The sequence below is a fragment of the Corvus moneduloides genome, chromosome 1, assembly GCF_009650955.1.
Source record: "Corvus moneduloides isolate bCorMon1 chromosome 1, bCorMon1.pri, whole genome shotgun sequence".
Classification (NCBI taxonomy): domain Eukaryota; kingdom Metazoa; phylum Chordata; class Aves; order Passeriformes; family Corvidae; genus Corvus; species Corvus moneduloides.
The window spans coordinates 30,209,999-30,234,844 of NC_045476.1; the positions used below are offsets into that span (position 1 = coordinate 30,209,999).

At 42.9% G+C, this 24,846-nt stretch overlaps 1 protein-coding gene across 2 annotated transcripts in view; it reads right to left on the reverse strand.

Moving 5' to 3' along the window:
- Positions 1–20,179, reverse strand: part of EGFR (epidermal growth factor receptor) — a 49,012-nt gene extending 28,833 nt beyond the window's left edge. For both annotated transcript variants that reach the window (XM_032104044.1, XM_032104036.1), the window contains exons 1-14: positions 20,002–20,179; positions 18,325–18,511; positions 17,541–17,675; positions 15,700–15,768; positions 13,402–13,520; positions 11,859–12,000; positions 11,062–11,178; positions 10,366–10,492; positions 10,194–10,267; positions 8,922–9,012; positions 7,985–8,184; positions 6,828–6,960; positions 5,348–5,447; positions 3,307–3,464 (exon numbers count right to left, since the gene is read on the reverse strand). In XM_032104044.1, coding sequence (XP_031959935.1) covers positions 3,307–3,464; positions 5,348–5,447; positions 6,828–6,960; positions 7,985–8,184; positions 8,922–9,012; positions 10,194–10,267; positions 10,366–10,492; positions 11,062–11,178; positions 11,859–12,000; positions 13,402–13,520; positions 15,700–15,768; positions 17,541–17,675; positions 18,325–18,511; positions 20,002–20,082 — 1,733 coding nt within the window. In that variant the 5' untranslated portion in view covers positions 20,083–20,179. The remainder of the gene's footprint in view (positions 1–3,306; positions 3,465–5,347; positions 5,448–6,827; positions 6,961–7,984; positions 8,185–8,921; positions 9,013–10,193; positions 10,268–10,365; positions 10,493–11,061; positions 11,179–11,858; positions 12,001–13,401; positions 13,521–15,699; positions 15,769–17,540; positions 17,676–18,324; positions 18,512–20,001) is intronic.
- Positions 20,180–24,846: the final 4,667 nt, after the last annotated feature.

Sequence of the window (24,846 nt, forward strand, 5' to 3'; positions counted from 1 at the left end):
GTTTTCCATTCCTGAGTCATTTTTCTTCTGCTTACAGAAACCAAAATGACAAATGTGGCCTTATGTTATGAAGTACCTTAAGATCTTATGGATATGTTAGATGAATATAACAGCAGTGGTAGTCTTTGATATATTTCTCTACTTACTGGAAAATTAGTTCTGTGTACAGTTCCTGAAAACTACTTCATCCTGAATTCAGCATTTTACCTGTCTATGTAAATATTACTTGTCCCAGTGCAGACACAGCTATTTATTTCCTAAATCCATCAAGATTTTAACAACTTTCTCCTCAACCCATAGTTCCTAACTTGATAGAATGCAGTCAATTGTTATGATTAATGGCCTTTCAGAGGGGTCTCACATATAACAGCCTAAGTTACTTCACAATCATAAAAGAAATGGAAAATAATTTCTAAACCTTTTTAAACTTTTCAAAGATTTTACTTCATCCTTTCTTTCTAATTAACCTTCCAAGTGTGACAAAGGCATAGAATTTGTGCTGTGGCTCTGCAGCCTTCTCTCTCAGACCCCCTTGTTCACTTTCTCATCTCCCCCAAAAATCCCTTAGCATTTAAAATGAAGACTGCTGAGACACAGAGTGTTGATAGCAACTGTGAATGGAGGCAGGATGTGTCAGCTAGTGGTACTGGCTACAGTGGTGGCTTCTCTCCTTGCTTATCCACCTCAGTGGCTGAGTTTAATTCCTATACTCTGTGAGACTGCCAGGGAAAATCAAATCCTTCAACATTGACCAGATTAATTAAGATCGTGAGTGTCATTAATTGATGAACATATAAATGGGGTAATTCCAGGGCTTTTGAGATGTTGCTTTCTTTATTGTAGCATATATTCTCAGCTGTACCAGAGGCAGGGCAAAAGGAAGCTTGTGTACAAAATCCCCATGAGAATACAGAAGAATTGGGAGAGAAGGGGTCTTTTGGGCCAAGCAGGAGAAACCATTCTTCATTCTATTTACTAATGAAGGCTGAAAAATGGACTCAGCAAAGAAAATGAGACTCGAAGGGATTCTTCTTGGCATTACAAAAGAAGCAATGAATGACCCGTACGCACACCTAAAGCAAAAAAATGAAGTGCATGACAAAACTCAGCTGGGACGAGAAGTCTTTTACTTGAAGCTTCTTCAAATAAGGAAAACAGAGAGAGATCCTGGGAACCCTTACTTGCATGACCACTGAAGTCAGCACACTTAATCATGCTGATAAGATTTTGTGGGCTCTACCCGTGAAATTGGACAGGGACAGAAATGAAGTTGTTGTTTCTTGTCATGCAGAAATTGCTGAGACTGTGGTTTCTAAGGATGCAAAAGCTTTGTGAGACAGATGTTTTCCACCCACTGCTGAACAGATCCATTCCCAAAGCAAAACGGGGGAAAGGCATGAAGAGAAATGGCATTGCTGATGGATTGCCTTCAGAGGGACAATGCTGTGCCATACTGCATGTTCCCATATTATAACCTTGACACTGGCTCCCTACTTATCCATGGCCACAGATGTCCCATCTGTGTAGCAAAAATAGCAACATTACCTCCTTCTAGCTCTCTTGAGCCCTTCAGGGATACAGCCTATTTCATCTGCCACATTTGGACAGCAACTCGAATCGGGCTATTGAGCATGTTCACAATGTAACTGATGCTAACTCAGCCCAGTTCCATCATTTGAAAGATGAAATTGATACTACTTTTTATGTTCTGCCTTAATAACACAGGGCCAAATGCACTGAGGCATATGTTGGGTAGCCCTCACTTAAAAAAATTCTTCTTACTGTAACCTCATCTCCTGCCTGACTCTTGTGGTTCCCCTACCCACTGCTAAAGCCAGGCAGGAATTGACTTCTCTGATCAATTCTGCTTGGGGAACCTGCTTGTGCATTAAGAGCCACCGTGTGGCTCGTTTTACATCCCTGTCTGGCAAATTATGTTCTCCAAGTCTGCGTTCGAGCCTAGTGTTTGATCTTACTACTGAAGCTGCACAGTGAAAAAAAGCCTTGTCCAGATGTGGTCACTTAATACACTATTCTGCCAATCAGCTGCATTTCCATGTGGCCAGTTAGAAGGAGGATATTGGATCACTCTGGCCAGTTCATATTAGTAGGGACTTCTGAGGTCATTAATAAAGAGCAAACTTATTAAGATCCCTTTTCAGCCGAGAAAATTTGTTCTTAGGCCTGCAGTGGGAAGCCCTAATAAACCTTGTCTGTGACTATAGCAAAACGAGGAGGCATCGCTGTAAATTGTGGCAAATCCACCAGGTTGGTATAACTACCATCTGAGAACTGTTGCACTGAATTTCACCACAAACACTACAAAGGGCTGTTACTTGCTGATTCCACGCTTCATCTCCTTTTTTCCATGAAGGTGGGGAACCGGCAGCTGGATTAATAATTAATAATTAATGTACCATGTGATGGTTGGTCTGAATATGTTACAACTCCTCTCTTGCAACACTTATTACAGGCATATTATAGAATGATTTTGGATCAGACAGACCTGCAAGGTAAAAAGCAGAGGGCTGTCAAAGAAAATACACCAAACATGGGCTGGCTTTTTGCTCTGAAAGCATCACAGTACAATAACCAACTCTCAAACCCTAAAACCTCTTCCTGTGCATTCCATGTCCTTTGTAGGTTGGAAATCAGGACAGAGACAATTATTACTTGTGATGTAGGTTAAACAGATCAATTCACAGCTTGTTACAGGTTGCAGTTTAAGCATGTCCCCAAATGAGGACAAAAATGGCTCGTATAGACTGGGTTTACTCTGATGCCTGTTATAAAACCACACTCACAAGGCTTTAAACTCAGACCGAGTGCTAGTATATGGAAAGAAGGAATAAAAGAAAATCCCTGTGTTATCCCACTTGGATTTCCCTCCTGAAAGTTGAAAGGTGCAGAGAAAAATGGGCCCTGGGAACCCAGTATCCACCAGATGTCACTGATGTTCCTCTCAAAACCAGAGGACACAGCAACAAGCGAGGTGGGAAAAAAAAGGTGCATCACTGGTGCATGAGTCCTGTAAAATTCGTTCTCCAGTTATCAAACAATCCTGTTTCAAACCCCTTAAGCAATTTATTTTCTTTCCTTCTGCATAAAGACAAAGTACCACTGACCTTCTCCTACTTATAAAGTCTGCCACACTCTGCAGTGTGTCCTCCTGACCTCTCTTGCTCCCTGCTAGTTCTTCTTCTCAGTGGTTTGACATGGGACCATCAGGAAGAGAAAGAGCTTGAGACAAGCTGTTTCTCCATTTCTTTTCTTCCCTGTCTCCATTCAGTCCCACGTTTTACTCACCCCCGGGTGCAGTTTGGATGGCAGAGCTGGCAAACATTATTCCCATCAGCATATTTCCAGACGAGGGTGTCATTCTCTCCCAGAACCCCTGCTGGGCAGGATTTCACACAGTGTGGGCCATCGATAAAATGGGCACACTTCATGCAATTGTCAGGACCCTGCAGAGAGAAACAACTTGTTTACGATGCCCTTACATCAGCCTATTCAAAAGGAAATTCAGAAGATGCCTTCCACTGCTGGAAGTTTTCAGCATCATCTGGTTTTATTACCTTGCTACCTGATATTCTTGCAAGTAATTACTCTTGTAGGATGGACCACACAAAGGCATTTCCTGCTGCTTTAAGCTAATGTTTTCTTGCATTACATTGTTGTTTCTTTTTTCCCTCTGCCTTCTGTCCAGTTGGAAAACTTGTGTTTTGCATTTTAAATGGGGAATAATTTAATGACACCCTGATAAGGGGTTAGCTGAAAAGCAGACAGCTTGGCTGCTACCTGGTGCAATCTACTGTCACACAATTTAAAATAGGGGACCTGGCCCTGCTGACACCCCTCTGAAATACTGGCATCAAATCATTATTTTTCTGGTTTCTCAGCACAGGTTCTTTCCTCTGGTAAGGAGAAGCATAGGATGATGGAGGCAACCCAAGGAGTCCATGCAATTTTTGTTTTCCACTTTGAAAAACACTTAGTTTGTATTTAAAGGCATTGCCTTTGGCCATTTTTGGCAGAACTGTTTTTATTAAGACTCTACCAGCACCATGAATGACCTAAATATTTTAAAGCAGAGGAACCAGCAATTGTGGGTCAAATTCTACTATGGAGAAAAAACAGACCAGATCCACAGTGCTGGTTGCAGTGGGACTACAGTAAGACACGCTATAGGAAGATTATTTTAATCACTGTAATGTCTAAGGGCCACTATAATAGACTGATTACTAGATGCTAGGCAAATATGGAACAGGGGGTCACTGCCTGAAGGAGTTCATAATGTAAGTAACATCCCTGAGGCCATGGTGCTAGGAGGGAGGATGGAAATGCTTCACATTACTGAGCAGTGACTCTTCAAACTGATGATGGGTGTCCTTGTTCTCGCCAGGACAGGGTTAATTTTTGCAGTAGCCAGAAGGGGCGTGGCTAGGACATAGGGGTTATTCTACACCATCTCATGTCATTGCCAGGGGTAGGGGAATGTCCTTCTGGGGAGAAAGGGTTTCTTCTGGTTGAGCATGCATGGTAGAGGGAACAGTGGGGCAATGCTAGTTTCAAGCAATCACATGTGAGTCCTTCACCTTTCTTGTACACTGTTATTAATGTTGTTGCTGTTACTATTCCCCTTCTTATCTCATTGCTGTTTCCAGTAAATTGTTCTTATCTCAGCCCATGATTTAAACCTCTTATGCCTCCAATTCTCCTCTCCAGCCTGCCACAGGGGAAAGGGGGGAGAGAGGGAGTGCGTGACTTGTGAGAGAGAGTCTTTGGAGAGTCTCAGTGAGAGTACCAAATTGGGGAGTACCATTCCTAGACTGCAACAATGGGCAGTCAATGGGCAGTCAAACACTCAGAGGCTGCAGGGGGTGGCAAGAGGTGTTTAAAGAGTTGGGTTAAATATCACAGAGGTGCACCTGTGATGGAAGCAGGAGATTTGATCTCCCAAAAACAAAAAAAGAAGAATTGGACTTTTGCAATTAAGATATGAGTCCGAGCTAACATGTTCACACCAACTTGGAAGCTGAGTAGCTACATGTTACTCAAATGTTTGCCATGTTTGCCACAGTAAGTTTTTTTTTTTCTGTAAAAATACAAAAAAAAATTAAAGACTCTACAATGTCTGTGACTGTGGATTACATGTCACAAAAATAAAACTAACACCCTGAGGTTTCCTATCCTGCTCCCTTGCCCCAAGATCTTGACTTCTAACCACCCCCATCTCTGCTCCACCTCAGACAGGGTTAATATGAGACCTCAGGATTATCTGAACATGGGAAAAACATATTAATAAATGATTTAAGGCTCAGGTTTGCTAAGATGAGTCTGCTCTTACAGGTCCAGTGCAGGTTGCATTGTACATGGTGGAGTTTTGCACCAGGCACTCAGGGTGGCAGGGGAGGCACTTGGAGTCCTTTTCAAACTCTCTTGGCTCCCTGGAAAACAACAACAAAAAAAACCAGAAATAATTAAACCTCAGGCTGAACAGCAAGTAATAAACCGTGGTCTTCTCTCCTTTTTCAGACTTTTCCACGTTAAATTGAGATGATGATGGTGCTGAGACAGGAGGAGGGACCCTCTTGGCTACACCAGTAGCACTTGCTCAGTGCAACCAGGAGGACGTAAGAGTAAGGGAAATTTGGTTGGCAGTGAAACACATGGCACTCCAGATTGCACACTACAAATTAGTTTACTTTCCCTTTTAAGCTAATGTCACAGAATACTCACAACCATTCTAGAGGCTTTTAAATGGTAGTGATGCAAAGAGATCAGCAAAAACAGTTCAAGTGATTCCAAGGCTACAAATAATAATTAGGAAAGTTAAACAGCAAGGCACTGATAATTAAATTCATGTCCTCTCTACAACACACAATGAATCATTAAAATATGAAAGTTGGGAACAGATGGTTTCAATAGCAATAAAGCTGTTCCACTTCAAGTAATGGTGTTATTAATTAAACTAAATCTTCCCATCATTTGACACAAAAAAATGCCCCGATCTGCCCTTCAGGTTATAATAGCTGCTAGAGGGAATTCACTTTAAAAAAAAGACAGCTGTTAAATGGCAAGCCACTAGAGAAATACAAACATCAGAGGCATTAGCACCCTGACAAGTACTTGCTTAAAACTCAGGAGCTTTAAAAGTCAAACTTTGAAAGATTTACTGAAAAATCCCTGTAATTTTGCTGCTAGATATGCCTTTTCCACCTACATCACCTGTTGAATTGACACACAAGGCAGCAGTATTTTTCCCATGTCCTGAGTGAGGCTGAAGCAGTAATTTTGCTTGAAATTGCTGCTCTCAGCGATTTTTGGATGAAAGTTCCTTCTGCCTTGACTGCAATTTTGCGAACTGCAAGGCTCATCTGAGCAAATATAAGAATCCCTTTGCAGTAAGGAAGACTACCAAGCAGCAAAGCCCTGGCTCTGGGTATGACTGAGCTCCCAGAGACTCTTAAATGTCTCTGGCTCTCACCCATGACATGACAGTCACAGCTTGGGCTTTAAACTCCTTTCTTCCTTATGGGAAGGAATCCCAAGGCTTAGCCTGCTTGGGCCTCCAGATAGTCTGCTTGTGGGCTTAAGGGGATGTTTTCTTAGCAGTCACCGTGTCAGGAGCAAACTCCTAAGCAATTCTGAATGGGGAAGGAGAGGTACCTCAGCTAGGTACTGTGTTCACACAACATCTCTGCAAAGCTGGGGAAATCCCACTTAACCAGAGACCCAGTTTCTTGCTCTCTTTCTAGCTACAACACATTTTAAAAACCAAAACCCCCATACCATCACCAAAACCTAAAGCACCTGAGACACCTTACCCTTGCAGGATGTTGCACTGTTTCACACATTCCTTCTGGCGATCAAAAAACCTGCAGGAGAAGCAGTGGAAGGGCCCTGGGCCCCAGCAGCCTACGTCTGAGCACAGGGGGTCGCAAACATGCTTGGCAGCAGCTGAGAGAGAGACAAGAAAAGACATGAATGTCAAGGCAAGAGAGAGGTCAGACTCTCCATCCTCACTCCATCTGACCAACCAGTTTCCCCAACCTGTTCCAAAACAGATGTGAATGGTTCTGATAGTGTGGGAGAAGAGTAATCATGCTTTTTTAAATCCCAAAGCCTGAAATCTGAAATCTGACTTCTGGCCATTCAAAATAAGAATGAGCTCCTCTGTGACAACTTAATTGATGTATAATAAAGTTAAATCAGGCTGAGAGAGCTGGGGTTTTCCACCCTGGGGAAGAGACAGCTCTGGAGAAACCTTATTGGCATTTTTTTGTACTTAAAAGGCACTTATAACAACTTTTTAAGGTCTGTAGTGACAGGACAAGGGGAAATGCTTTTAAACTGAAAAAGTAGATTTATGGGTATAATGAAGTTACAATGGGTGGTGAGACACTGGCAGGAGTTACATAGGGAATTGGTGGATGCTTAATCCCTGAAAGTTCAAGGTCAGATTGGATGAGGCCCTGAGCAACCTGGTCTAGTGAAAGACATCACTGCCCAGAGCAGGGAGGTTAGCTTACATGACCTTTAAAGGTCACTTCTCACCCAAACTATTCTGTATTTCTATGATAAATTTCTAAAATACAACAAATTCATATTCTGCAAAAAGAAATAATTAGATTTTGGCCCAGGGACCAGTGCAGTCAATAGCAGTATGGCTGAACAACAGTTTTGACCTTGTCAAAAAAGGCCAATGTTAGGAGTTAGCTTTTGTGTCCTTCAACTGACGTGGCTTTGCTATGCTCATAGTAGTGAAGAAGCTCCTAATCTGTTGGACATCACGAAGTCCACATTTTGGAGGGAAGAAAAGAAAATCCCACTCTTCCCTTACCACCTTCATTAAAGCAGTATCACTGATGAATTTTGCAGCCAGAGGAACAGGGAGAAAAAAGCCTTGCTTGAATTATGGAAAGCTTATTCTTGCATTTCAGCATGAGTTTTGGTGGGGAGCAGGAATACAGCCCTGACTTACCACATTCATTTTTATTTCTATTCTGCAAAATCTTTGTTTTCTGGCTCTCAGTTGCAAACAGGCTGTGCCAGTCCATGGTGTCAGCATAGCAGAGGTTCTTGTTCCTCATAATGGCAACATCTCCATCACTTATTTCCTTGAGGGAGCGCAGCCCTAAGGACTGTATTTTCAAGTTAACAACGGCGAGGGAATACTGGCCACTAAAATGGAGATGGACAAATAGAAAAAACATGCAAGAAAGGTAATTAGTAAGAGGGGTTTACTCAGCATGTTTTTCTTTTAGTTGTCAAATGTGTGTTGCTGTGAACTGCATTTTCTTCAAGCAAGATTCTGCTCAGCCCTCTAAACTTAATGCCTCATACATGAAATGCCTATTATGTAACAACTGCAATACTCAAATCTGGTTTTGCAAGGGTTTTTTAAGCTAAAGCTGGCAGGACACACACGTTCTGACAAGTAAATGATGTGGAACAATGGTTTCAGGTAAAGCAGCTATTATTTTGTGCTTGTCCACCAAGTCATTCTTCCTCTTGGGGCAAGCCTAGGAGGGCACTGGAAACATTGCTGCTGTCTGCACTGCTTGGCAGCCTCCATCCATGACTGCTCAGCTACCTCAAATCCCACTGTGCTTCTGAACACATTGTAACTTACCCCAGATTGTAAAGAGCACTTTCTGTCCTGCTCGTGCTTCCAGGATGGGTCCTGAAAGCAGGCTCAAGGCTGCCCTCCACACATGGCACAGAGGTGAGGGTCTTTACTCCCAGGGCACATTATCTACACTACAGAGATGGTGCTCTACTCCTTGCAGGGTTTGCCCCATTATGCATCAGTTTTGGGACACATGAGTCTCACACTGCCTGCAACGTTGGTGTGCTCAGACAAGAGCAGCTCGAAACAGCGTTTCTCTTAGAGTCGCTGTGGCACACGATTTACTTACTGTTGCTTTGTTCTGCCTCGTATAATCTCCAGATTTTCGAAAGCATAGAGATCAGTAGCATTCTCAGGCCAGGCTTGAATCAACAAAAATCCTGAAAGAGGAAAAGAAGATTAAAAAATAATCATAATGGAAATAAACTCACCATTAGTACTGACAGCAGAACCTTCTCCTGTAGCAAATCCTGCACCAGGAGAAGGCGCTTGTGCTTTCCCTGTGCTTATCTGAAGGATCTCAAAGTCTACCATGACATTTTAGGGAGCAAGGAGGTATTTCTAAATCTAGTTTTATAAACAGTTTACTTCTCAGCCCACCACAAGGGCTTAGGAACGTAACAGTGTGTCGGTGAGCCACACATCCTGCCACAGAGTCACCAGCAATGACGGCTCTTGCCAGTAGATACCCTGGCTGAGGGGCTGCAGGCTCTGGGCCTGTGGGAGAAAGGCAGCACTCTATCCCATTTTTCAGCTGACCTCAGGGAAGAGGAAAACTGAAAAGCAGGAACAGAGGAGAATAGCTACTTGTAGTGGTTTTGCTGAGGCAAGCAGAATTCTCCACTCAGCTGAGGTGTTCGGGAGGAAGGGGAAAATTTGGAAATTGCAGGCTGCTGTATGAAGCTCTGCAATTAGTCATTGCTACCCTGAAGGGAACCACAAAGGTGAGAGAGAAAGAAAAGGAGAACTGGAGTCATGTCTGTAGACCCAGCCCTGATGTTACATTCATTTCATAATGGGCTGAGCACAATTACTTTTAATTGATACTTGGTGCAAGACAGTGGCTGAGTGCTCCACTGGCTGCTTTGTGCTAATGGAGACACGTTCACCCCAAGGAAGAGCTCTTCAGGCTGGAGAGGGTGTCTCCGTAAGGATGACGCAAGCCACTGAGCACGCTTCCCTAAGGAGCTGCTGAAAGGTTTCCCACAAATAGAAACACACTTGGCTTTTTTTAGCCGGAGTGGCACGCCTCTGCATCACCACATGCTTCTTGGGTGGCTGAGGATCTCCACTGCTTTTACTCTTCTCTAGGGCGGACGGTTCAGCAGAAGGGATGTTCCGGCCAAACCACACACCTTGGATGGAAGACCAGTACGGGTTATGTGGGCGTAATGCTGGCAAGGTGCTGCTGACCACCTTGGTTAGGAGTGACCCTTGGTAGCTCAGAGACAAGAAACACTCTGCATGCACTTCTCTTCATGTGCTTAAAAAATTTCCTTCCTGCTTTGTGTTTTTGGCAGTATCAGTCAAAAAATACCTCAGCTTAAAACTCACTGCTAACCTGATATTTCTTTGACTGTTTTGAAGACCTCCAACTTCTTGGGGTCCAAAGGTAGGGTCTTCGTGAAGGCATCACTGAAACAAACAGAATGAGAAATTGGGAAAAGAACAGCTTAGCCTGGATTTTCTCTAGCCCTTCTCTTTCAGTGCTTAATGGCCAGCAGGTAACTCACCCTAGAAATGCAACTGGGAGAATGCTGACGTCCCCGTTGATCTTGGTACAGTTTTTAAAGGAGTCGATATTTGTGGCATTTATAGAGAGGATCCCTTTAAGGTCACCTATTCCAATGCCATTGCATACTGTTAAAGGAGAGATATAAAAGTTAGGGGGGACAAAAGTGAAGCCCAGTCTCGTGGAAGGGTAGAAACATGGAAGTGCCATGAGTTCAGAAAGCATTCCCTAACGTCAAACCTACCACTCTAAGGTGAGTTTCATAGATCTTTTGCCTATTTTTGCTTTTCAGAAGGTGCCACAGGATAACTGCTTCCTGCTTGCCCAGCTGTGCAGCTCTGGTCTGAGCATGTCTGCACACAGGCTCTGGCATATTCCCTCCTCTCCCTGTCCCATTTCCATTCCCATTGATGAGACACCAGCAAGGGCAAATGGAGAAGGCTGACGTGCAAGATATACATGCACACAACACACAGTTTATCTACTGTACTTGTGGTGTACCCCATCTAGAGAGCATGCTCCACAGCCATGTTTCCTGCTCAAACCACTTGTCATATCTCCAAAATATCACTGGATCCGATTTATATTGAATTTGCACTTAACTAAGATCAGAACTAAGATCAGAACTCCCTGCACTTTTTCTAGTAAGCTCTCAATCATCTCAAAGCCTTACTGGTTTATTCTATGCTTTTTATACCTTTGCTGCACAGCCCATCACACTTTTTACACTTCCGAACACCGTTTTCTTCCACTTCGTAAGTATCAGCATTGCATGAGCGAACGCAGGAGCCGTGGTCTGTCACCACATAGTTGTCTGGAAAAAAAAAAGGATGCAAAGGTGACTGAAATACAAGAGGGATGCTTTGGGGGCCAGACAAGCGCTTCAATACTCTTAAGGAAAAGGGGGTTCGAGCTTTTGGCACACTCAGGAAAGTACAGGCATTAACTACGAGTAGTCACAAACATAATTTGAAGATAGATTGACATACAGCACTATCACCATTTTACAGAGAGGGGAGTGGTCACAGAAGGATAACACAACATTCAAGCTTGATGGATTACAAAAATACAGAAATGGAACATCAAGAAAGGAAAAGCAAGCATCTGTAGAGAAAACAATGATCACAAGCCTTGAGAGGGAGTGTTAAAACCAATTACTTTTAACAGTCCTAATTAAGAACCAGTTAAGAGTTGATAATGCTTTGGTAATCCATAGGATTGATCCCATATAGCCATTGTTCTAATGGTTTTTAGAAGATGCCCTTCTCTTCACCAAGAGAAAAATTCTCAGAAGTCAAAATGCAAAGATTAAAATCACGCAAGGTGATGGATGCAGACTAAAGAGGCCCACTTTGTGACCTGTTCTCAGTTCCCACAGAAGCCGAAGAGAACAAGTGCTCTTTCACCTGGCCACAACACAGAGGGATGACACAGGACTCTTCCCACTTTTCTCCAACCCCCCACCTCTGGGGCTGCAACCTGAAATGAACTTACGTGGACATTCCTTCACACAAGTGGCTCCAAAGCTGTATTTTCCTTCAGGGTTCACATCCATCTGGTAAGTGGTGGGGTTATACAGGACCAAGGGGGGACATGTATCCTTGCAAGTAGCATCATCCCGAAACTTGCGGCATGCCTGTCATTGAACAACAGCACCCATTAAACTGCCTTCTCCTTAAAATGTGAGAGTGACTTTACATTAGGTCTTTAAAACACTCCGATGGCCTCATCTGCTTCCTGCTTAGCTCTAATGGAAACCCCAAGTGGCTACAGGGATGGTCTTTCAGGCTTTGAAGGTGAAAGGTTGCTTCAGGTGGGGCAATGGAGTTTAATTTTTTTTAAAAACACACCATGAGCTTTTCTTTTTCTTAACAAGAAACCTTGGCACAGCTGCTGGGATTCACGTGGGAACAGGAGCAAATTGCATGCCTTAGACAGAAAAATTTTCCCTACAAGCAGCAACCAGATCAAGACAAACTGTACTTTTCTTGGCCATTTTTTAATAACCTAAATCAAATCAAGTCCTTTCCTGCCAATTACTGACTTTTCTGGCTAAATATTAAACTGAAGCCATTATATTTGGCTGCAGGTAATGAACAATTTAGCAGGCATTTATGAAGGGCAAGTTGGTTCTTCCAATCTAAATCTGCATTAAATTAATAATGACTCTCTTTTTCCCTTTCTTCTCTCCTGGCTTTCCAGATGAGAGAGAGTAACTGTCTTTGTGAGCCAGTAAGGGCATCACAGCCATCTTTGAAAGAAACCAGGAATAGAGGTAACAACAATAAAATCCAGGTTGGAAGATTTCTATGTTGATTACTCAGATGCCACTTAATACATAATGAAGTGTAGTGCAGACATGAGGAAGAGTTAAAACCACAGCATGCACCAAATCCCTGAAACTCTTGTGGAAAAGCAATGGGACTTTTATTCCCTAAAGAAACTCCATTTGTTTCTTCTCTCTTCACTGCCCCAGGGTTCCCCAAAAGCAGTGCTTTTTGCGGCAAGTCAAAAGCAGAAAGACAAACCTGGATTTCATGCCTGAAGTGCAATGAAATGCAAAAAAATGAATCTTATCTTATTCCCCTTACAAGTTCTTGCTTTAGTAAACCAAGATTATTACTGACTAGTGCTAAGGAGCACAAGGCAAAGCTGTGCTGGCCTGGAAAACTGCTGCACTGTGGGGGCAGCTGTGGGCTCATGGACCTGCTCATGTAGGGATGTTGCCTAAAGAAAGCACTTAGATGCTCTGCAACAACATTGAACTCACTGGGCAATCAAAGGCACTAACACTGTTTTGGAATACACTAGGAAGGTCCTTGGGCAGAGTCAGCAAAGACCAGCTAAGGGTGCTGTGAAGTTCATGTCATCTTCCCTCCTACCAAACGCCCATGCAGGGAAGCCCTGGAGCACCCTCCAGGTCAGCATCTCCCAGGAGGCCTTCTGGGGCTGAGGAAGGCTAGAGGACATGCAGCTGAAAGCCCTGCTCGCCGTGTCAGGGATTGAAGCCATTATGGTGGTGGTGTAGCATCATTACCAGGCAGTCACTCTCCCGAGGCCCCGTGCACCCTGCAGCACACTGGTTATGGCAGCAGTCGCTGGGCACCTTTCCCCTGCACCGGCCAGAGCACTGCTGAGCACAGATGACTTTTGTTACTGGAAGAGACAAGAAAAAATGAAAAGCATCAGCTGTACTTGCTGCAATGAGATCAAGAAATATGGAGAAAGGGTCTGGTGCAGGTTCTGTGCTAGATTTTCCTCATGGGACATTCTGTCCTCATTTAAGGCCAAAGTTTGGGAGGGGTGAGAGCGAGTGTGGGTGGTGGTAAGAAGGGGTCATGTTCAGCCTGTAATTATCTTGGCTCTTATGAAGTGCTAAGAACTCTGATCCCAGCTAGGAAATATGTCCTGCTTAGAAAGAACAACCCTGTTTCATCAAAGACCAAGTAAAACTCTGTGGAGTCATTGCATCTTATAGCTGGGCACCAGGGTAGAATCTGTCTCCATTTCATTGAGAAAATTTACTATTATTGGTGCTAACATTGGGAAAAACAACGTGACAGAACTTCCAGGACTCTGTACTATAACTGGAAACTGTACATTGTTGGTGTGGTGCTGTAAAATGTCCCTTTAACGCACTAAAATATTCCTGAAATTTGCAGAGAGAAGGGAGACTCACTCAACAAGCAGATTTCATATGCACATTGAATTACATTTCTTTAACGTTCAAATCCTTGGCCAAATTTTATCTTCATTAAACAACTCCCTCAGGGTTTGCACCAGTGCAACAACCCGAAGGAAGAACTGGGCCTGGTCCAGCTTTTTGCAGGGAAGCAAAAACTGCCTGCAACATTTTGTTGAGAATTGGGAAATCTTCTCCATTTGAACATCAAAGCAGAGAAAAGGATAATCAGAACAATTTAAAAAAACTCCAGAAATGAATGGCTAGCATGTTTTTGTACCAGAGACCCAAAATGTTTGTTCTCTAAAAAAATATTTACTGATCACAGAGCCTGGCGTAAGGTGCCAGAAGAACCTGATGGCTACTCTGCTTCATTACAGCACCCTAACCATTTCAGCTGTGCACTGTGCTAACTGATATCAAATGAGTTACAATATTATCAGGAATTCCTGTTAAGTCTGAAAACCATGGTTGTTAATTAACAGAAAATTATTTGAAAAAATAGACTGCTACAGGGTATGTAACAGTGATTTTTTAAAATCATATATCCTTTTTACACTACACAATTCAGTATCCAAACTGTATTATTTTATTTTTATTGTAGGCCTGTAGGCAAGGCAGTATATTTTCAAGGAAACAGATTATTTCCACAGTACGTATTAGCTTCTCTGATAGCAACTTCTCCATTCAACTAGAAACAGGGGAATAAAAGGCACATTGTTCTACATGAAGAGCATTTTGATACAATTTTTTTCGCAAGAATTAGCAGGGGAATAAAGCACCTCATCACTTTGATAACTATTGACTAGAGTTTCCTGCTGGAAACATATATTACATCAAACATTTTTACTTCATATAGAATATCCCATGTTCATTTTCAGGAGAAAGAGATGTATCCCCCAAACTTTCCCATGTATGGAAATGTGGGATACATTTTCAATTGGCCAGATTCTCAAATGCCTGGAGAGGCAAGCAAGAGCCTGCAGAAGATTTTGTTTTATGCACTCGTCAACCTCCTGATTCCAGCGAGGGTTTGTAAATGCTGGAAGCTTGCAGGGCTGAGACCTGAGGTTTCGCAAGGTCCTGGGACAGCTGTGCAGCCTCAGCTGCAGGAACCAACCCAGGAAAGGCTTTGTACGCACAGCCACTGTCCACCCTGAGAGCCAAACTGCAGAGCCGACTGACAAAAACTGAAGCTTATGCTAAATGAAGACAGAAAAGGTATATGCTCCTCTTTCCTCAAGCTGTAAGTCATACAAATTTGGCTTGATATTTGCAGGCAAAAAGCTTAGGTTCAGGTGATAATTTGCAATGGAAAACTGAATGTAGGATGTTGCTTCCATTTGCATTATGTCTAGATCAGCAGTTTTTCCACTGAACTTTTCACAAAACAAAACCCGGTGTATTTCCCCACATTTTAAACTAAATGATGAAGCAGTGAAACAAATTGACATGGTGTTCCTCCTCAACCTTTACTTTAGGAAAAATAAACCCTTGCAAAATCTCAAGCACTTACAAATGGATGTTTCTGCCGCTCTCTTAGTATCAGGCAAGCATCCTACCTGCATAATTATGGTTAGTTTTTCAGTAGACAGAAATGTAGTTTCTATGTTAGAGCACACAAGCTATTTCTTAACTAATCTGCAGGCTTACATTTCTGGCAGTTTTGTTCACCAGGACCCCAGCAATAGTCTTCTGTGCAGTTCTGATGACATTTGGGACCTAAGACACAAGACAGAGTATAATATTCTGTAAACAAAGAAAACAACAATATACCATGAACAACAGAAAACAATGACTTGAGATTTCCTCCTTGATAAACCAGGGTAGGAAGCACCAATGTAACAGTGCTCAAAAATTTTGAGAGCTTAATTCCTTATCCTTTGTTCACCTCTGCTTTCCTACGTGCAGTTTTCCACCTCCATACCTTTGACCAAGCAAGCACAATACCCAGCCAGTCTAGCTTACGAAAGAGGCATATTTTTCCCAGGAACAGGAATCTCAGCTACTGCCCGGCTGGCCCTTCTGCTGGGGTTTTCATGCAATGGCAAGTCATCACTGGCTTGCAGTCAGGCATGTGCCAGCTGCTCACTACAGGCCACATGTAAATCAGTGTTTCTGAACAACGCAGTTCTAAAAAGAAACAAATCCAACTGGATTCACAGGCAACTGCCAGCTACTCTGACCACAAAGTAATTTGACTTGTCTGCTTCGTACCCTCCTCCCAACCTCTGCCAAAAATACTCCCTGATGTAGGACTATGGTGCAGATGGACAATTGATGGAGAGGTAGGCAAGATGGATGGACACCTTGCCTGACCTTGAGGGTTCAGTGCTGGGTTCTTTCCCATCCCTCCCTCCTTACTCTCTTCTTTCTTCTTCTTCTTTCTCTTAATGACAAGCAAAGTCCCAGAGAAACAACTTATTTTAGAGTAGGGGATCATTATTAAAGCCATAAAAGGCTGTCTTAGCAGATTAATGTGGAATTCACTACATTTAAAAGGCATTTCCTACTAGAGGGCTTCTTCCCACTAACAACATGTGATTCTCCTTCCCCCCATCAGCCATCAAATAGCAGAACAAATGACAATACTTGTCCAAGAGTTGATTGATTTGGTGTGGGACCAAAGAACTTTTTTTTTTTTTAAAGTTGAAAAGTTATAGGTTAACATTTCTGTGGTGCTCAGAGCCAAACCTCCTGTGCTGACATGCATAGTTTGCAACTCCTTGATTATGCCAGGGCTCCGTAGAAAAATAAGTCAACACAGAAGTTGGCTATTACCTCTCAGACAATTATGCAACTGGAGGAAGATAAAGAAAATATGTTTTCCTGCCAATTTATAGTGCCAGAAATGAAATGCTCAGAAATGAAAATAAACCCTCCTTTCTGCGAAATGACTGGGGATTTTACGAGGGACCCATAAGGCTGAAGGATTAGCTTAAGCCCACTCCAAGCATATGCTATACAAACTTTTAAATATCCCCTCATCTCCCTGTTGATCTGATGCATCAGACTTATCTACCTGTTTATTGTCACTTTTGCCAGTGTAATCTGTGCAGCCCAAAACAGGAGAATTTTATGGCACTCATCTTTGGTCTTAGCTATAAAAAGGTTTCAAGTAACTCCATGAAGGTACCCAAATGGGTTTTCTAGACCAGAGCCTTACATTGTAAACAGAAGATTGCTGGAAAGCAAATGAATGCACATTTTTCTGAACTGTCTTTGAAGAGCACATATGCAGGGTACTGTCTTAAACCAACAGAAACATTCCCAAGAACTTTGCTGAGCTATGAGTTATGAACCTAACCATCATGAAAAATTCTATCTTAGGCCAGTGGTGCAGAAATGAAAGCACTTCTCTTGGAACAGGGGTTGGTGGTTGGTTCATTAGAAATTGTTGGACCAGGAACCCAGTGCAGATTAAAGGTGGGATGTTCATTTTACTCTCTGCAATGGAAGGGGACACATAGCACTTCCGGTAGGTTAATACTCACAAGAAGACAGGTTGCTTGCAAATTCAAGCACGGTGGGAGGCTTCTTGCTTGTGTCGATGATGTCATTCCAAAGAACAGTGTCCATGTTGCACAGTTTGGGGTTGTTGCTGATTTTAACACCTCCATTGAGAATTTCTGTTACAGAAGCCAAAAAAATTAGTAAGTGAAGCAAATCCCTAATTTGCTCCAGAGACATCCCCAAAATGTCTCCGATCTAAAGAAAGAGAAATCAGTCACATCTTTCTCCACCTCAGACACATGACACTGACAGAAAAGAACAACCTGCATGGCATCAGCACTTCTGATGGTGTAACTAACACCAGGATCAGACTGATGGGTCCTGGAGAGTTGGTTGTTCTTGGATGCCACAAAGATGCCACTACGTGTAGCCTTCTGCCTGGTGCCACCTCTAGGGCCCACGGCGCTCAGCAGAGATGGCACTGCTGGTGTGCATAGCCAGAGACTGTGAGAGACACCAACACACATATCACCAGTTCCCACAGGGATCTAACAGAAAATATTGATACGTATGCACTGAAATCAAATAATACAAAATAACAAATGGATACTTCTTTGCCAGTTTCAGGAACAAAAATGAATCTTGATGAATTTTCTTTGTCTTTTGAAGAGACTGGCTAGCAGGAAAGCAATTAGATCCTTGCTTTTAAAGCAGGGTTTGATGGCATATGACCTTGAGAGGCAATCTCCAATCAGATCTTGACACCAGTAAGATAGCAGTTGAAGCTGGCTTTAGAGGTGCCTCCACCACTTGCCCGTGTCTCACCTGAAAGCCGCTTCATTGGCAGCTGTCGGAGTCCCTGGGTTTTATTCATGTGGTAGTTGGATAAAACTGCCAGGGCGTAAGAGTTGTCATATAGCACATTGCCTCGGATGATCTGGAGGTTTTCCAGGGGAATGACATCCACCATGTTAAGTGCAATGAGCACGTAGCCTGCAACCTCCTGTATCGTCTGAGAGAACAACAGAAGAAACAAGGTGCTTAATACATAGTACTCTTCAATAACCACTTTCCTCCTCCCATTCCTCCAATCCACCATCTTTCAATTTTAAGGAATGACAGACCACTTAATCTCATTAAAAATAAATAAATCTAAGAAGAAAAAGGGACTATGTGAAAAACTTTGCTGGTTAAGCATGTATAAACTCACCCTTTGAGCAGCTACCAGGGGGTCATTCCAAAGGTCCAGCATACCCCTGTTCTGTCCCCAAGCAAGAATAAGTGGGGCCGACTAGGGGATGCAGGAGAAAAGGGCAAGCATGCATGAAATGGTAACTAGGTGTGATGCTTCCCATAAATACTTGCCTAGCCTTCAACAACTGGCAGCACAGATGCACCATCTGATTCAGGCTTTTACATTCTCTCTTCTGTGCTCCTTCCCTTGCTCATCAGAGGGGGAGATTAGGCAACCTTCTCCTTTTTAAATAATATATATCTTTACAGGACAAAACCACAAGTGAAGTACTCTGCCTGCATGTGGGTTAATTCCTGTCTTGCACTGTGAAATATATGCATTTCTATCCCCTACAAAAATCACCGCAAGTGAAAAACCTTCAGGGTACTACTTAGGATATTTCCCTTCTCTTTGAAGACTACCAGTGAATTTTCAAGAGACTTGTAACATTCCTCAGAACCCCGAGATTCATGGTCAAGCTATGTTTGGGAAAGAAGAATGGCCATACCATCATATTTGTAACCCATATGTTCAAACCATAGATTTTTTGATCTTGCTCGTTACTTGCTGGTGGAGAACCTGGAGGTGTCCATGTCAGCCATGGCTCCTCCCCATGCTGCAGTTGCATTTTAACATCCGTCCTCTGTCCATTCTCTCCTCAGCTTGCCGTAATTGCTCATGCACTTGTGCACAAAACAAATGTTGAGATGGGAGTAACCCATGTGTCAACCACAGGGGATTATCTTGATGATCACTTCAAGAATCCATGCGGGAAGTTATTGCACAGGACTTGCCTGCCTGCTGAGGGTGTGAGCACTTCAGGCTGGAGAGGCACTTGCCACCATGGCAGGGAAAGGGATTGCAGTTTGGAGGGCAGTGAAAAGGACTCCACACTTCAAAATCTGCCACTCGCTTTGTGCTTTGTTTTGTCCAACAGCACCACAAAGCCTTTTGCTCTCTGGGAAGTGAGGTAACGGGTCAGGATGTAATTCTAATTATAAATAAGAAGAGACCCATCTGCATGGCACCCAGCACAGGTTGGCAAGTGCTTGAAAAGCTATTTCTGAATGTACCTGATTTGTATAGCAGGGTTGAGCGCATCCTGCAGCCTAGAGGTATGCTTAGACTGTGAGCTGTGACTCCTCTGACATTAGCTAGCTATGTTTTTGGATCACCACAGAATTTTATCAGTAGGTGATCCTTTCCACTTAAAAAATGGAGTAGGATATGTTGTAGCAGAGAAGGCCCCATTGGCCACAAACACTAACCTTCAGGAAAGAGAGGTCACGATTGTGCTCGACGTATGTAATCTCCAGGTTGCTGAGTACCACCTCGCAATTGTTGTACATCCTCTGCAGACTGGTGAAATGGTCTTCCACATGTCCCAGTTGGGTCAGCTTGTTATTTGTCCCTTGACAAACTGTGCAGGAAAGGAGAAAGCTCCATGAAGGAAAGGAAGAATAACTACAGGGCAAAAACTTGTTGTTCACTTATCTTTAAAGGCACCACAGTAAGTCAAGCATCAGCTTCATAAGAAACAAGAACATTATCTGTCATGACTCTAATGGCAATAGTGTAGGAAGTATGCAGTGTTTCCCAGGGATAGAGAAGTACCAGAATTTAGAGCTGGAATAACCCTCCATCACTTTCTGTTACAGAAGAACTTCAATATGAGGCTTTTGTACATAGGTAGCGCTAAGTTTTCTGTATCACAAACATAACTCAGTTCCTGAGGAAAGGACATTGATACAGTTCCACTGACACACTACTGAAACTGGTATGCTGCCAGGTACCACCAAAGCTGATTTCCCTGAGGACCTATTTTACATTACTTTCAGGGACATTGGGTCTCTTTGTAAGCTCAGAGGGAGGAAGGGGGGCTTCCTGAAGGACTCCTTAAGCTACAAATCCGGGTTTTAAGGTCTAACTGAACCTCCAGAGCTTACACATCTCTTGCAACTCTGACACTTTGGGAGTATGACCGATTCAGGAGATTTTCTGGTTTATTCATCTTTGGCACTCAAATCCATTTTTGCCTGGTGGGGAAGGAAGAGGTGTCACACAGAGCACCACTGAGATTCCAAATATTTATAACAGCACAACGCAGAAATTAGTCCCCACCTGAAATTATATTACTCTGCTTTATTAAATCTAGAGGAACTGAAAGAAGTTATCACCATTGTATTTGATGGCAATGAATGAGCAAAATGCAAAATTGCTCTGAAGAAAAAACACCACACACAACCCTCAAAAATTCTGTACTCATACAGTCATTCCCTGGGCTATCCCTACAGAGCTCAGATGAACACGTCTCTCAGTTATGCAAAGAGAGAGCAAAGGAGAATGATATAGAAGACAATGTGGTAAAAAACTTCATACCCCCTTCCAGGGGCTCCTTCAGCTCACCTTTGCTCTTCAGTGGGAGCTGTTAGGAGGCTGTTATCTCATTGTATAATGCAACCCCAGCCTGACTGCACAGCTTTTCATAACAGAACAAAGCTTTCCATAACCAAAAGAATTGTATTCTTTTAACTTGGAGAAATGAATACATGAAATGATACTTCTGTAGAGCCATAATTTGTAGAAGCACCAATCACAAACTGGGGTGCTGCAAAGCAAATAACAAAGACTCTTGACAAAGCTGGAAATATGTTTCAGTTCTAGTAACAACAGACACCACCTGTTGAAGATTTACCGAACAACTGATGCTTTCTTAGTAGGAAAAATAACTTCATAGCAGTGATAAAAACACACTTTCCAATCATCAAAACTAGTCATTGAACATATGGTACTTCTCAGTGTAACCATCAGCATTAGGAGCTACAGTGATAACAGATTAAATACTCTGAACCATGTTTAAAGCAAGGCTATTTATTCACATTCCTCAGTTATTTCTCATCATACATTATATAAACATTATAGTGTTTGGAATCAGAGTGGCAACTGCTGGTAAATGGGAACATTGTAACGGGCTGTGAGTACATCATCTAAGCTGCTTGACCCTTTTTATAGACTTTGAATTTCTGAATTTCTTAACATATGCATTAGAAATTCTAAGTGGGAATTTCGGTTCCAGTTTCTGTTTCAGTTTCAATCTTAACTGTTGCATTGTGTTCATACTTCAAATCTCTGTTTGCTGTCTGCTTCAAGTACAAGGACCACAAATTATCACCCAGAGTCACTGGTAGGTTTTTATTCCTCAGAGTGGTCACATTTTGAAAGTTAGAAATCCTGTCACATGGCTAGTCTGCCCTGGAAAATGTGTTGTTTTTGGGGACAGGGGTGAAGAGGCTTTGAACTGACTGGAAAAGTCAAGGAGTTGTCCCAGAGGTCATCTTGAATTTTAAGCAATGTTTTCCTACAACCAAGCTAAAATCAGTATTAGCAGATTCTCAGACTGTTCAAAACCTCAACTTGGATGAGCAGTTCAGGCATCTCATATCTGATCTTTAGAACAGTGTGATTTTGGAAAGCACTCTAACACGATGCAGAAGCAGGTGCAGTTTAGACTGCTCTCAGAAATAAAAACATGTAAGTCATCCTGCTATGGTCTTCAGGGTCCACAAATGACCTGATGCACTTGTTGCATCTCTGAGGTTACCAGCAAAGACCTGCCCTGATACTCAAGACAGGCCCAATGCAAAAGCTGCAATGTTTATGCTACACCTGAACCAAAGGACAGGTGGAAGGAGAAGTTTTCTCTCCTGGCCACCTGTGCCCTTGATCGACCCTATGTGGCTTGGCATCGGTCAGACAACACAACAGAACAGCCCAGATCACTGAAACAACCCCTAAGACAAACTACACTCATTTGAATGTGCTTCTCTTGGGATCAGACAAGGGTTGGAGCTCTGAACTTGAGCCAGCCGTCTTGAGAAACACAGACTTTTTCATTGCTTATTAGGTCAAGGCTGATGCAGCAGTCAGAGGGCATGGTTACGCTTGCACTTCCCCCTCTACCTCTCCCATGGGACCTCTCAGGAAACCATGCCAAAGAGTTGATCCAAGCTACAAATAACATAGGACAATAAATAAATAATTGGACAGGGGGTATTTTTATCTCAGGAAAGCTCGCTGTTTTGGTTCACCATGGTGCCCCATGCATTGGAAACAGCTCAGGGGACAGCAAGGAGGCAGAAGCAAATAGCCAAGAGAAGGAGACTTCCTGCTTGTGAAGCTGCAGAGGGAAACCCAGACATAACAAGCTCCAAAAAGGCTTCAGCTTGGCCCTCCAGGAGCTACTTTTTCCCCTTGTATTGTGAGTAGAGAGAACTTTGATGGCTCTCTGCCAAAGATGTCTTAAGCTACATGCAAAACCACTGGTCCCCTCATCACATCCTCCATCCAGTAAACAGTAGCTGTAGATGAGATGTTAAGATCTGGAGAGAGGAAGAAAAAGGGCTGCTTCTGCTCAGAAATCAACAGTATGTGGCTGTCAGAGTATCAGTCAGAACACCACTGTGGAGCTTTCTCCCTCATGCACAAATTTTTGTTTGGGCAAAGAGATATAAGGGATCTAAGTCCATCCACAAGGCGAACTTCATCACACCAGTATTTACCAAATGAGAACCCGGGTCATAAGCAGTATATGTTGAGCAAATAAAACCCAAACCAAACAAAACAAACCAAATCCCTGCAGCAGTATTACTGAACTCAGGCAAAGTCACACAATAATTTTCCAACTAGAACATTTGAAAAGAAAAGAAAATGGTCTGCTTGTATCTGATGAATAATATAATTCCTGCAATTTCTTTGCTTACGGAAACTGTGTTCTGAAAAGATACATGCTATAATTATCTGTATATAGTATCACAGTGCCACTCTGGCCAGAGGCTAAAGCACAGACAATGAGGTGCTCGCCTTGCTCCGCAGAGTTTTAAGTGGGATATGCATGCTTGAGTGGACGGAATTTATTACGATTTAACCTCTATTGAACTCTGTCTATTTGCCCTCTAAAGGACAGATTCTGATGCCACATATAATACATTCATTACATACTTTTGTTTCAATGTGTAGCAAAGCTAGCACTATCCAGGTTTAGGAGTCAGTGGTGGGCATGGACACTTGCATGGTACTGCCGGAGGCTGTGGTAGTATATACCACATAATGTATGTTCTAAAAAGGAGAGTATAACATTCAGGGTGAGAACATCCCTGACCAGAAGAAAAACCAAGACCCAGAACTGAACCTCAGGGCAGGCGCTGATCCCTGAAAGATGAAAGCTTTGCTTTTATCTGTGATGTTAATATAATAAAAACACAACCGGTCTGGAAAGTTTTGACACAGAGGGCATGTCCCAAGAGGCTGCTGTCTATGGCAGTGATGAGAGCAGGGCTGCATGCTGGGAGTGCAGGGTTCTCCCACCCCAGCCAGGGTGATCTCCTGGACCCTTAGTGCCCCAGCCACCACTCCTGTGACATGGGGAAACTCAGAATTCTGAGGGGCAGCATAACGGGATTACCACCAAAAAGCATTTAAATTCTATGCGATACAGATTTTAGCAAATATGCTGCAATTCCTAAATGCCAAAGTGATGTTGATCTTGAATCAGTTGCAGCATTACCTCAACAGACAGCCTAACAAAAATTTAGATATTGCTGAAATGACCCAAATGTCAGGTGCTGTACAAGGCAGGAGCAATCAAAGGGCTCAGGAAAGAGCCACACTACACTGACAAATGCAAACTCGTTGAATTTAGTGCTTATGAAAAGTGCAGGGTTGGCTGTCCTGGCTAGTAAAATCTTCTGTGTGTCCACAAACATGCTTGTTCCTCCCCTGCACTGCCTCAAACTTGGACTTACAGGACTATTTGTAGGTGATGCAAACTGGTTCAGTCTGCAACCCTTTGCTCCTTGGCCACTTTTTTCCTGTGCAGCCTGAAGTAGTAGCATGAAACCAAAGCATTTCCTAAATGGCATTTTCCCCAAGTGATGGTGGGGAGACAGAGGGCATTCATACAGCTGTAAGGCTAAGAGACTGTATTTTCCCAAATCCATACAAGCTTAGATTAAACAAAGTGGTCCCTGCAGCAATTGCATTGATACAAGTAAAATCTGTTTTCATTTTCCCCCAGAAAATCTCCGATTACTGAAGTCTCAATCCTGTCACGCATA